Source organism: Maylandia zebra, linkage group LG5 (assembly GCF_041146795.1).
Source record: "Maylandia zebra isolate NMK-2024a linkage group LG5, Mzebra_GT3a, whole genome shotgun sequence".
Lineage (NCBI taxonomy): Eukaryota > Metazoa > Chordata > Actinopteri > Cichliformes > Cichlidae > Maylandia > Maylandia zebra.
Genome location: NC_135171.1, coordinates 17,947,790 through 17,962,854, shown reverse-complemented (window position 1 = coordinate 17,962,854; position 15,065 = coordinate 17,947,790). Strand labels below are relative to the sequence as shown.

Genomic DNA, 15,065 nt, shown 5'->3' with positions numbered 1-15,065 from the left:
GCAAACTGTAGTATTTTTAGTGCAATAATGTTTATTTGTATGGGAATAAGCATGCAACTTCAACGAGTTCCACACAACATTCATAGCTTAAAGCAAATCTGCAACGGCCTTTTCAGAGTCACTCTTGTTTTCCACAGTCTCATAACTCACCAGCAAGTCTGTCGAACTCTTCATAGAGGTAAACAGAACCTGTTTGCAAAGATTAATCTTCCCATAACATGGAATGCAGCTTTTGTGAGCGAGTGTGAGTAAACGATGACTTTGCACCAATAGAAAACTTCACTCTTCTGTGATATTGCACCACTGTCGAATCCCTCTTTCTAAAAATAGGAGGGCAGGACTACTGATATTGAATCTGTGTTCTGCCCTGAGTTTTTTTCCGAAGCACCCGGAGCTGTTGATGAGGTTGTGAGCACATGTTAGTAAAGAGGCGGGAGATTGCAAAAATGAGCACCATACGTGATTTCCCAGCTGAGTGGAAGAGACAATACCGTGCTGCAGAGTTCATTAGATACTGCTGGGCTGCTGGAGCTGGCTAATGAGAATCTGGCAGGAAGTCCCTGACCTGCACCCTCGACATTTACACACATAGACGCAAGGCAGCTGGCACGCATATACTTATGGCATCTGAACTCTTCGGTCCGCTGATGTAGAGACCGATAGTGTCTCGTGTTGAAAATGTGACCATGTCCCTAAGTCTCATTGCAAGTGATCATGGTGTTAAATTAAGAAATGGGCAAAGGAGAACAGTAATAAAACATGTACAATCCATTATTATCTTTTTGGCTTTTCTATCCCAAATATGGCTAAGAGTTAATTATGCTGACCATCATACTTTGCATAAACAACCTTTTTTTTTCTTTTAACACACACAAATTGTCAGTGCAGATTTTTGCCATCTGAATGTGCTGTAGTTCTTTTTCTGTTCTTTGTGGCTCAGCAGACAGCAACACAGAGCTCATATAATGAGCATGTTGGAGTCAGTAGTGTGAATTAGTGTGAGATAGCTTTCTGTCTGTTTTGGCCTTCAGTGAAAAGCATTGGGGTGAGTTTAAAAAAGAAATCCCCAAGACAAAGAAAAGACACAGAAACACGAAGAATACTGAGCAGCTCCCCAGGACTGATAGAGAGTTTAGGGAGGAAGAGTAAAACAAGCAGCTGAAAACCATTTCTTCCACGATAAGTGCTGCATGGCTTCATGGGAAAACAACTCCCAAGGTTTGTTAGAACTTCGAGCCACAGCTGTGATTGTGCGAAGTCTGGGTATATGTGTGCACATCAAACAAATTCTAAAACTCATGCACGCAGAAACAGGCATGTGCACCAACACACAAACGCACACTCATTCACATAGCAGGTAGTAGCAGATAATGTCAGACGGTGGGAAAAAATAATAGAAATCATCAACCGTGTCAATCTCCATTAGCTGTTCTCTGACTGGCTCACAGCATACAGTAATCACTCGGCAACTTTGCACCTCCATTGCTATGTTTTACTTGTTTATATATCCAACAGTCCTTCATTGTATGTATGTACTACATATAAGGTGCAACCATTCAGTTCAGCGACTCCACCTGTGAAAATAGATAAAAAATACAATTTAAATTTGGTCTATTTTCCCCTCATGTTTTCTCCCTTGCAGTGCAGCTCTCTGAGCAACGTTTGGTCCACAGGAAAATCAGAATGAGCCTTTCAGGGAGAGATCTGAAAGCAGTAAGTGGGCCAAAAGTAAACAAGGAGACAACCTGGAAGGGGAACTCCACCAGATTTAAGTAGGTTTTTTGTTTAGTTTTTTTTTTTTATTGGAGAGAGTTTCTTATCGTTAGGACTACGCCTTATATTCATCTAATGAACCTAAAAATAAGTTGATGTAATTAAGTGTTAACATTACAGGCAGCCGGATCAGGTCAGGGACGAGACCCTGCCCCAAGTGGAGGAGTTTAAGTATCTTGGGGTCTTGTTCACGAGTGATGGCAGAAGGGAGCGGGAGATCGACAGACGGATTGGTGCAGCGGCTGCAGTGATGCGGATGTTGTACCGGTCTGTTGTGGTGAAGAGAGTAGAGCCGGTGCTCCTCCACATCGAAAGGAGCCAGCTGAGGTGGTTCGGGCATCTGACAAGGATGTCCCCTGGACGCCTCCTAGGCGAGGTTTCCCGGGCATGTCCCACCGGGAGGAGGCCCCGGGGCAGACCCAAGACACGCTGGAGAGATTATATCTCTCGGCTGGCCTGGGAACGTCTTGGTGTTCCCCTGGATAAGCTGGAGGAGGTGGCTGGGGAGAGGGAGGTCTGGGCTTCTCTGCTTGGGCTGCTGCCCCTGCGACCCCGGATAAGCGGAAGAAAATGGATGGATGGTTGGATTACATTTAATAGGTCTTGTCTTGTGTTATATTGTAAGGAGAAGCAAATGGTTCACAAATATCCTTAATGTGACTGTGTTTGTATGGACATACTGTGGAAACTCAGTGAAGCTAGAGCTGAGACTTTTTGCAGCTGTGATTTTCTGGTATACGGTCTAATTACCCGAGGTACACTTACACAACGATTCCAGGAAGAAGTGTATTTCTAAGAGTGCTCTCAATTTGGGCTGTATTAGTCAGTAATACCTCAAATTGTTCGACAGTATGTTTGTGCCTGGTAAACATCTCCTATGACCTTTTCAGACTTGGTTTTGGATACTAGAGTCCATATTCAGGTTTATTTTCTCCATTGTTTTGGATGGGGAGTCATTATTGAAGGTCACTTAGTTGTTTTTAAAACAATAACCACTGGAGCAATAAAAAGCACTGAATCATCTTGAGCATAAAATCAACCTAAAAGTATCCTACAACTAAATCCGGAGCACTTTAATGTACTGTAGAGGATAATGAGTGCACAACGAAGAGAATCAAGTCTACACATAACTTATCTATGCACTAGTCTGTTGTATAAAGTGATGTGCATACTCTTCATCAAGAATGACCTGTATTAGCATGGCAGGCATAATGCAGTGTGCACCAAATACCGGAGGAGATGGAAATAATCGTCAAACGTGGCCCCACCGGTGTGCTAGAGGGCCCTGTCAGAAAGCATTATTTAGCAGTCCCTGGTGAGTCACCTGTTTTAGCTTTGCTTGTTCAATCGGAGGCGCTCAGTGTCGCTCACACAGCATCACCTGGAGCCGCTCCAACACATACAACTGGACAATATGACTGTGGATGCGATGGTTCATGTCCGCAAGGAGAGGGCTGATTTAAATGTTTCCTGGTGAACAGCAGAAGATGGAGTGCAATCTGAAGTGAAAATAAACTGAAGTGAAATGCTCATTATATTAATTACATTTTGTGTATTTGATTGGATTAGAAGGCATTCAAACTGAAAAAACAAAGAAGTGGATGGCAAAGGGACCTTTACTGTGCATATGCAAATGCATATGCGCTTAGGATTTACACATATGCATACACATTTTCACACCCAAAGAGCAGGGCTGTCAGCAATAATTCAGCTACCTTTGAATTAATCCCACACAGCCATCTGTTGGGAGTGAGTAAACATAAGAGCAGCAGATGAGTGTATAAATAAAACAGCCATATACCATATAAATAAACAAATTACATTAAATTATCATGTATTGAAAATATCTGTGCCCATTTGGACAATGAGCAGTGTTTGATGAGGAATCAATCAAACTGTGCACGTCCAGCCTTGGAGGGGATGCAAGTGAAATCACGGCTGTGGCACTGGGAACATAGCTGTAAATTAATATCATGCTATACTCATCACGTTACAGTTCCATTTTTAATGACTTTCTTTTTTCATTGCTGTCTTGGTTGATAGTTTTTAATATTTTTGTTGCCTGTTTGTATTACAGAACATTAAAATCGACTATCTAGTGCAGGAGTGGGCAATTCCAGGCCTCAAGGGCCGGTGTCCTGCAGGTTTTAGATCTCACCTTGGGTCAACACACCTGAATCACATGATTAGTTCGTTACCAGGCCTCTGGAGAACTGCAGGAGCTAATTTAGCCATTTAGATCAGCTGTGTTGGTTCAAGGACACATCTAAAACCTGCAGGACGCCCTCGAGGCCTGGAGTTGCCCACCCCTGATCTAGTGTCAAACTCTATTTATCTTCGCAAGGTTTGGACCAGACGTTCTCTAACGGGAATAGTTTTTAAAGCAAAACTCACTTTTGATTTATGATTTTTTGATTTAATGACTTTAATTTATTGTAAGCCAAACATGTATTCTCACTTACAGCATATTTGCTGTGTTTTTACACTAAAGCATTGCGCTAGCAATACTCTATAATTTTCAGATATGTGCATACACAGTACAGTGTATTGCATTACGAATTTATTAGACCAGCATCCGATGTAAGGTTTATGGCACAGCTGCTCCAAATTAAAACTTTTTTATGTTTCTGCAATGGTTTATCCACCAGCATGCACGAGCTCTTTAATCAAAATGTATTTTTTCTTATGCTAAATTACAATTACTGTTGTTATCTATAAATGTACATCACAAAAAATAAGAATTGGGGGGGGGGCTCTCGTTTTCTTGAATAATCTATAAGAGAATCTGAAATTGTTATTGCAGTTGTTACCTGGTTATGAAGGGTGAGTGTAGGTCTGATTTAAAGGATTGAGGAGAGATTCTCTTGTTCAGTGTGACTGCTTCTGAAGTTCATGTCCAGTGTCACCTGTATTTATTTCTTTACTTGTGCTTATAGTTGTTGCAATTTCTGCTGCCCCTTCAGCCAGATATCTCTTGGAAAAATAGAGTTTCAATCACAATGACACTCTTTAACTTGACAAATAAAAGATATTTATATACAAAAATATTTACCATGCCCGTGACAAATTTATTACAGGCTTAGTTCATAAACAGTACACTGTATATATTTTAATTTGGTCTTGCAGTCAGCATTTATTGCAATAGGACAAAAATTCTATTAAAATAAACTACAATGGCCACGTTCGATGTAATCGAAAGCAGCAGCTTGGCCCATTTCTGTTAATAGTTTTTGGATACAAATGGAGGTCTGTGAAACATCAACGGGCCACATACACATGCACTTGTATCTACTTAAAACTGTTCATCTTAACAACAGGAAAGATGCTGAATATTGTCAACTACATCCTTTTGAGTTAAATTGCTATTATTATTATTATTATTATTATTATCATTATTACCTTCATTATGTGCCACATTTGGGAATTTCTTCCATAATAAACATTCTGATGTCAGCTGCTTATCAGTATTTGCAAAGACATAAAGGTAAAGAGTTTGGCTTCAATACTTTATTTAACACTTTACTTCACATATTTATTTTGTATCATTATGTGTTTTGCTAATTCCACCTGCAATCCAAATAATTAGGTTTCATTAACTGGACAAACAGACAGAAGGGTGAGATGACAAGTAGAGAGCTGATGGTAATGCCGCATAAACCAAACAAGCCTCACTAAGATGTGGATTAACGAATCTGCAGCGTGCTGTTTAGTCCCCAAAATGTCAGCATATTGATCATTATGGTGTGAGGGTTTTTGTTGTTGGTTGAAGTCTCCAATTAGGGAATATTTCCTTGGCATTTTAAGACGACTGATGCTTGAACAAGTTTAATGAATTGTCAAAAAACACTCACAGAGAAAAAGGGGGAAAGAAAATCATGAGCTGAATGTCTTAACTGGAGTGCCACCACTCCACCCCTGTGCACACAGAGAGCAAGGCCAGAACTTAATTGGACACGCTGTAAGTTCTTTCTTTTTTGATTTGTGTGTGCATGTTCGTGTGTACACTCACCTCTCTCCACTGTTTGGTTTCAACACCTTGTGTATAGAGCACGCACACTGTGAAAAAGTGCCAGGGAGGGACATAAAAAGAGGAAATTTGGTGAAAGAAAGAGAAAACAAGAACCAGGGGGGGAGAGAGAGGAAGAAAAGAGAGTGAGAATTAGAAAAATGGAGGCAAATTCCAAATGGGAAATCAATGTGAGGGTTTTAGCTCCAGTGCAGTGAACAAACAGCCACAGCACACTGAGGGGGGGAAAAAAAGATTTCCCAAACTACAAGGCAACATATCGATAAAAAACACACAGAGGAGAAGTAGAGAACGACCACAACCAGAAGCAGGCGTAGAAAAATAATAAAGTACCATAAATAGGAGAAGTCTTTACAAAATACTCACTTGGATCTGACTTTGAGAATGTGTCTTTATCCAGCAGATTTCTGGAAAAGGAAGAGAAGAAAAAAGCAACAACTGTTACTCATGCTGACAGCTTGACATGAGTCACTTATACTCAGCTATGTTCTAATATTTATGTGCACATACGGTATATTCTTGTCATGTTTAAGATGATACAATTTTTTTAACCAGAAGCCCACTTGAGAAGTGCAGAGCCTTATCTGACAATTTTACAGAAAGTGATCTGATCTGCTGATTCAGATCACTGTGAGTTTTGTGCGCTCTTCATTTTGTGCCTTGGTTTTCTGGTTTTCCCTTTTTTCCTTTCTTCGGGTATCTAGTTTGAGCTTTTGTCACATTGTAGTCTCTGGGGACTTTTTTTGTTGCATCACATTTCATCTGTCTCTCTCAGCCTCCACTCGTCCCCCTCTCACTGCAGATTCACATCAAACATGCAAAACTCCTCTCTGATGAGAGACTATCAAGAATTTCCTCTCATCGTCACGGCGATTTTTCACCACCACTCCCGGCATCAAAGCCATGATACCTTGCAAATAATTAGATATCAAATTAGATGCAAGCCAGCATTAACACAAGAAGGAAAACAATAAGCCACCCCACATTTAACATCAATGTTTCATAGTGGCGTCTGTTCTCATGTCAGCTATGTTCATTCATTCAAGTCAAAACGTTGGATTCTTTAAGGGGATAAACCCCAGGTCCTAGTAATGTAGATTTTTAGCATGTTTTGAGATCAGATTTAGGGTAAATGGCATTAACATTGTCACCGTTATAGGGCAGTCAAAGTGGTAGAAAACACTGAAAGATGGGTGTTGTGAGGTACATTCATATTAGAGCAGGAGCAAAAGCACTGCCCATATCAGGGATCAGGATAAAGGGTCCAAAGCAGGATAGCGACGCAGAGATTGGGAACACAAAACAGAAAAAAAAAACACCAAGTATGATGAGCAGGAGCACAACAGAAAAACAGGAGACAAAGGTGGGAACAGGACAGAAAACAAACACAAACTTAACTAATGAGGGTGAGTCACCGAAAACAGCAGAAGGTAAAACAAGAACAAGGCTTTAAATGTAAAACAGAAAGTAAAAAAAGGCAAATAACTAACACTGAGACACGAGGACTAATATAAACATGGTGATAGAGACAAGAAACAGGCGAACTAGAAGCACAAAGAAACAGCACACTAACAAAGGTAACAGGGAGCGAAAGAACACAAATACTCAAAAGTCTATTACAGTGAGGGAGCCGTGGCAGCGGGGAGGGAGCACAAAAGGTATGCGACCCTAGCTTACTTCATAGTGACTGATAAGACCCACTCATGAAGCAAACATGGGCGCCTGCAGCACTGCAGAACATTTGTGTCCCCCATCAGCCAATGAGAATAACTACACAATCTCTGTTAAGTTATTGTTTATGCCTTTCACAAAGAAATCCAACCATGTTTAATAATTTTTTGGCTTCACCATCTACCACTTTTCGTTTTTACCTGAAGCACCATGTGTAGTGTATGCTGGTTTTTTATTATTATCCCCTATGAGGAATACAATGTAGAACCATTGGTCACTAATCAACAATTCTACTACTTGTATTATTTATTTGGGATAACGCAGTCAGTAATTGTGGGGTCACCTCATTATATAGTGTCGTTACACGATGCTCACTAAAAAATCTAATAGGAAGCAGTGGATGATTCCTAACAAACCCTCGTTGCTGTAGCCTACGCTCTGTCTGTTGCTACCGTCTTCTGCTCTTCGGCTCTGGCAAACCATTTATTGTCAGTTAACATAAAACACAGGGGAACAGATTAAAAACTTCTGGCGTTTTGTGAACTTCAGAGAGATCTACCTGATGGCCTTAATCAGCACTGAGTGAGCTTGTTTGTCAAACCCTCTAATAGACATTCATTTGTATGTAAAAGACTCTTACTCTAGCTTTAGAAATGAAAAGTTCACTAAGAGTGCAAGGTTATTTTCACATTTACAATCCCTACGTTTGCAAATGTGATTGCATGTGAAGCCTTTGACATGCACAAACAAACATGCTCTTTCATTCATTCCCAGGCAATGAAATCAACTGGCTAGCGGGGATATCAAAACTGAAAATTGTTGGGTTGGATTTTGCACAATGGCAGCCTGATTGCTAACAAGTCTCCGTGTTTACTCATCTCATTTGCTCATCCCTATCTCTGCCCTCCCACCTTACCTCTTACTTTGTAATGGCACGTAGCGTTCAACCTCACACGTTTACATCTGTCATATTAAAGAACAAAGACTTGATGAATCGTGGATTTTGATTGGTAATAGAACTTGACCACAGTTTGGGGCTTTAAAATATGACAGATTTTTTTTAACCGTGCATTGTGCAGTGTATTTCATTTCAAGACTAATGTATTTATTAACAACTGCCACCTCTGGCACCTCGTCCCAGCAGATGTAATTACAGACGTTTTCCTATTATAGATCACAATGTAAGAATCCCCTTAAACTCAAGTCTGATGAGGGCCTGCCACACTGATTTACAGCAAAGGTTGCAGACACAAAATTACAGGCTTGTATTTGACTGGAAAGAGCGCATAAAGGTAATTGTCAAGGATCTTGTTCATTCCTTGTTTCTCCACCTACTGTACATGTCCCACTACATCTTCCAGCGTCCTTCACGTAACATCTGTAAAGTATTGTTTTTAAAGCTTTTTACTTTTTCTACTTTCCCTACACCCTCACATGTGACAGGAATTAATGTCTCAGTCAAGGCTTAACCATACTACACATGTACAACACACTAGTACATCAAACGTCCTTTAAGCAATGTCTTCAAATACTATAAAGGTATTTTATCTTGGTTTGTTTGAATACATCTCTGACAGATGAAGTTATGTTTGTAAATGTTTACACACTCAAATCATTCTTTTCCCTCATAAACATGGAACAATAATTCTGAGTAAAACGCAACTGGAAGATAATCAGATCAAAGCTTCATTTATTCAAATAATTTATCACTAAGGAGGACACGTTTGGTGTGAACTGACTGTATAAAAATCAAGTAGCTTCCATGTGACCAGTTTCCATTAAATTTAACCTGTTACATTGTAATTACATGTTACTAAATTGCATGCAACCTTTAAAGGCAATTCATTTCCTTAAAGTCAACATTTTGGCCATTTAGGCATGAATCCATACTACCTGGTTACTTAAAATGGGCTATTTGAAATATCAACACGAGCAACACAAAAAGCAGAAGTTTGACGAGTATAGAAGTAGTGTTAATCACATTTTTCTCTCAGGCCTTCATGTGGTTTCAGATCTTTGATCTTTAATTTAGAAACCATTAGTCTCAAACCATGCGGGGCCTTTCACTGTGCTATCATTTGTGATTTGCTAAAATCACAAACGAAATCACACAACAATAATTCATCCAAACACTAATGGGCTCAGAGATGTACAGGAGTCTTTTATCTGAGATAATAGAGTGCAATTAAACACTATTTGACTCCGGACAGAGAGGTGTTCTCGTCTTTTGAAGTGTGTGCTGCACGAAGGCCAGCGCGTGCTTTTGAGCAAACATCCTTTGGGAACATAAAACTGGAGCTGGCATAAAGTGATTGACAGTGAGCTCGTGCCAGTAAATCTTTATATTAATTATTTGCCTGCTTTTGTGTGTGTGTGCTTTCCTCTTAGCTTTTTCCACCCTGTCTCTCCTGATCTATTCCCGCCTGATTTTAATGCATTTTTTTATGAATTTGACTTTCTCTAACTTAATCTCTCCCCCCGTGTTTCGAGTGTTGTGTCACACCTCCATCAAGTCTGACCTTTTCATAATGTTTGCCAGAGGCTGCTATGTTCCTTGCTCTATTACCCTTCACGTTTCCTCTTGCTCGCTTGGTCACGACAGCGACACGAGAGCCTTCACTCGAGATGACAAAGCCTGTTGTCTCCTCTGATTCTCGCTTCTGTTTCTTTCTCGTTTCATTTTCTTCTGCAATTTCTGCTGCCTTCCACCTGAAGCTGTGCTCTTTCATCCACACTAATCTGTTTTGATTTTTCCTCTGTTCCCGTATTTTCTCTCCCTCCTTTAAGAGCTTTCAAGAGCACACCGATAAGAAAAAGAAACACATAAAGTCCTGAAATGTTTTGTTTTTTATCTTACATTTAGGTTAGAAAGACATTCTGAGCTACAATACTCTGTGTTTGTAAAAATGTCTTTGGGTGAAGTATTGCAGTCTAATGTCCCTGAAATGCCTACATCTCAGTCTAAATAACCAATAAAAACCATATTTGATACCAAAAAAGGCAATATAATTAAATTAGCAATTCACCGTTTAAAAATTCTGCCCTGCTTCAACTCCAGTTGCAGAGAAATGAGGAAATTTGAAAAAAAAAAACACCTAGCTATTTTCAGATAACAATGCTTGTATGCAAAACTGTCCCAGGAATGCATTGTTAATAATAATTGGATGCTTTGTTCAGTTTAATTTATTCAGCCCTTATCCAAATACATATTTAGTTACATCTGGACCCTTTCCATCCACCACCTCACCATAAAAACCCTCAATAGTACATTAGCACACAGCAAGCAATCACATTTATTTATGCTTCATTGTCATTGTTGTTTGAATGGGAGGCCTCTAGCAAATTACTCTGGCAATCTTACACGTAATAAATGTTGTAAACTTCTGAAACTCTGGGACCACTAAAAATATTATCGGTACAGGTGTAAACGTGAGCCGGTACAAACTGATCAGAAGTTGGTTTTACTGACTTTGTAAGCCGGGGAGAGAAGACAAAGGGTTTTGCACACAGTTTGTCACAAGTTTTGATTTTTGTGAATGGCCACGTTTAACAAGTGCATCACCAGCACATGTCAAATTACCGAAGCAGTTTAGGCATTGGTGTGTAGTTAAGTCCATGGACTGGGTACTAGCATGTAAATGATACATGAAACTGTGACAGGCATCATGCTATTAGTAGAGATGGCACGATACCACTTTTTTATGTCCAATACCGACATCATAATTTTGGATATCTGCCAATACCGATATAAATCCGATTTAGTGCATTTTAGAATCAGTAAAACTGTTTGTTTTTTTTTTTATATATTTTGCTGCTTTCAGTGTAAAGTAACTCCAGACCACCGACAGGTCTCGCATGCCACAGCCGCTCTATCCATCCCTAGCTATTGCTGATACTAACTAATCAACTGGTGACTTTCATGGAGACTATAAACCGCAACTATGATACCTGTAAAATAAATGTCATGTAAACACAGACTTTCTTTCTCTTCACTGTTTCATTCTAGTTACTGTCTGTGTATCAGCGAGCTTATTATTTTCTCTTTTTGTTCAAGAAAAAAGAGGTGGCAGAGGTCGCCATTGTTCTAACATATTTGATACTTTCAAAACTGAATAAAGATCGGGTTACCTGTTCAATATTTATTCCATTTTTTATTTAGAGCTGTTAATGTGTTACAATGTTTTTAACCTCTGTAGCGTCACATTGTAGGAAAAAACATTGTGTTAAGTGTAAAGGTTGATAAAGGTTGAGCTTTTCTACAGTCTTTGAGAGTCTGATAAAATAAATTAAACAAAGCAGGTCTGTCTGTGTTAAAGAGTATTATTAGCTTTGCCAAGGAGGTTATGCTTTTGGGAGCATTTCTGTGCGTTTCATTCTGTCTGTAGACACAATAGCTCAAAAGGTTATTGGTGGATTATGATAAAACTTCGTAGGGTTGTAGCGTGGGCTCACGCAAACGATCCAGTAACATTTGGTTTACATCCAACAAGGTCTTGAAGGTCAACTTAATGATTTACTGATCAAAAATTGATAACTTAGCCTTAGAAACTATGAGAAAGTACTGTATGAAGATTTAAATACCATACAACATTTGACCTCTGACCTCTCTATATCAAGGTCAAAAGATTGATCTGAAGGTCAAAATGATAGTGAAGTTATTCATGTCTAGCTATTTACAAATGAATACCTATTACCCTTTAAGTACTCCTACATAATGTTTATATAATCAAAGTAAACATGATACCCTTATCAGATTTTCTCTGACGTTTAAAGAGAACAAAGAAAAAAATGCATGTACACAAAAATAAATATTATACAATTAAAAGTTAATGATGCCCAGAGATGGAGCCCTGAGTGCTCCTTGTTATTTCCTATTGTTGTCTTGATGCAGGACATTTTGGAATAATGCAAACACTATTCATCAAAGAAACAGCAAAGCAAAAAGTGTTTCACTTTTTTTTAACTGTGGACATCACTCTGTTATAACTTTGTTTGAATCTGGGTTACTCAAAGTTACCAACCAATCATGCAGGAATCTCACCAGGAAATAGTTTTTCCTCCCCTTTAACCTCACATCCCTAATGTAGTTTATGTCATTCCCACTCACTGATCCAAAATGAATCCACTTGTATCATTTCCTATATCCTCCTCTATATCGCTGTCATTTCCACCTCCTGTTTATCTCTCGGTGGTTTATTATCCTTCTAATGGTCTCTCCATTATCTCTTATCGTAAATACAGCCCCAAACTGCTTTCATCCCCATGCAACTGCAGTTCTTTCCCCAAGCAGTCAATCAAGGTATATATTTTAGTTGTGACCTGTAGTCAGATTAAATCACTCCATCCAAGTCGGCTATTACAAGCCGGTGGGCACAGGTTCAAATGTGAAAAACTGCAGCTGAGTGCATCACAGGGCAAATGTGAGGAAAACATTTATGGATTAATAGCAAAAAAAAAAATGTTTACAGTTTTGATGATATAGTTGTGGTGCTGTGATGCGGTAAAACATTTTTTGGCACTGTGTTATCAAAATGCTGCAGTTATGTAGATTCAATCTACATCTGCAATCATTCTGGCTATCCTATAAGGCCAACTGAAGAATCCGTTCAGGTCCTATAAATCAGTGTTTTAATTTTAGCTTTTTATGAGAAGCCATCTTTTACAGTCATAGCATTCAAGGCGTAAAGACTGGTGGTGAATAAAGCACACAATACACACAGGATATCTGTAATCTAACAGACAATGACTGAAACAGCATCTGCCACTCTATAAACTATGTTGCTATGAATATCAATTGATACAATCTGTTCATTTAAACTCAGTACGTCTTCGTTGTGTCTTGAGGGAGTACATCATTTTGCTTCTGCTTGAAGCAGAAAAGTTGCTGTGAATCACATGTAGGGGTCCTCTGGGAGTAGCATTGTCATATTTTCAGATAAATAATTGTTGGAGAAGATAGGATTTTTGCACTTTGGGGTCCACTAAATGTAGAGCATGACAGGCAAGCAATATATGCTACTATGATGAAATGCTTACTGATATACAGGTTTAATCTCTAGGTAGCACATTAGGTATGATGTGGATGTTAATTATCTTTTTCTTAACTGATCCGCATTTCTGCTATCACTGGCACAAGCTACACTCACTGACCACTTTATTGGGTACACCTTTTCAGCTGCTCATTAGTCCAAGTTTCACCCAATCAGATCCAGACAGTCAGTGTATTTAGGCCTCGATATCGAGAAGATCGCTTCAGCTTCAAACCGTGCATCACAATATGGAAGAAAGGTGATGTACTTTGAATGTGGCATTGTTGTTGGTGCTAGATGGGCTGGTCTGAGTATTTCAGAAACTTTTAATATACTGGGATGCAACCATCTTTAGGATTTACAGAAAACGGTCCACAAAACACAAAAATCAAGTGAGCAGCATTTTTCTGGGAGAAGAATGGCTTGTTAATGCCAGAGGTCGGAAAAGAATGGCTAGACTGCCTTAAGCTGAGAGGAAGACAACAGTAACTCAAATAAGCACTTGTTACAACCAAGATATGCAAAAGAGCATCTCTGAATGCAAATGTTAAACCTTGAAGCAGATGGACTATAGCAGCTAAGACCAAATTTAGGTGGTGATCCTGTCAGCTATGAACTGAAAACTGAAGCTGCAATTTGCATGGACAAGTTGGACAATAGAAAACTGGAAAAAATGTCCTGGTCTGATGAGTCTCAACTTCAGCTGCAACATTTGGATTGTAGGGACAGAATCTGGTAAAAACAATATAATGGTATTCAAACTACTGTTTTTGGTGGTATTAGAGTGATATAATAGTTTCTTGGCACACTTTGGGTCCATCATCGCATCACAGACTACCTGAGTATTGATGACCATTTATGTGTGTTTTGATGGCCGCTTCCAGCAGGATAACATACCACATCAGAAAGCTCAGATAATCTTAAACTGGTTTCTTGAACATAACAATGAATTCTTTGTAATCAAACTGGCTTCATAATCACCAGCTCTCAAACCAATAAGCACCTCTGGGATGTGGTAGTACAAGAGATTCACATGATGGATCTGCAGTAACTGTGATCCTATCATTTTAACACAGACTAAAATCTCAGAGGAACGTTTCCAGTACCTTGTTACTATCAAGGTGTGCCTAATAAAGTGGCCAGTTTGGTAAAATATTTAAAATTGCATCTTTAACAAGACACAGAACATGTAAGAGTTGATATAATAAATGATTTGATAAATTCCATTGCAGATCACCAGCTACTGTAGATGTATGACGGTACAAAGATGAAACAAATAAACTGTCATTGTGGTGCTTGTGAAGAAAAGCTTGTTTGAAAAGCTCACAGAGAGATGAAAAGAAAAGATGAAAAAAACACTCCATAGTTACAGCTTAATTAAACACTAATATAAAAAGAGACAAGTTCAGCATAGTGAAGTTTCCCAATTATAGTGTAACTACATAAATCCTGTGACATAGACCTCAGACTAAGCAAATATCATGTCAGCGTACATAATAATAACACTTCATCATACCACAAGCTCACATTAACAATAATTGTTTTAATTGTTTTAGTTCAGGCTC

General features: G+C 39.0%; 1 protein-coding gene across 3 annotated transcripts in view; it reads right to left on the bottom strand.

Annotated features, from left to right (window-relative positions):
* Positions 1-15,065, bottom strand: part of cpne5b (copine Vb) — a 140,294-nt gene that overhangs the window by 106,958 nt on the left and 18,271 nt on the right. For 2 of the 3 annotated variants that reach the window (XM_076883912.1, XM_076883913.1), the window contains exons 3-4: positions 6,167-6,207; positions 5,783-5,829 (exon numbers count right to left, since the gene is read on the bottom strand). In XM_076883912.1, coding sequence (XP_076740027.1) covers positions 5,783-5,829; positions 6,167-6,207 — 88 coding nt within the window. Of the gene's footprint in view, positions 1-3,097; positions 3,244-5,782; positions 5,830-6,166; positions 6,208-15,065 lie in introns of those variants that run through there. The other variant, XM_076883914.1, reaches the window with a different exon arrangement.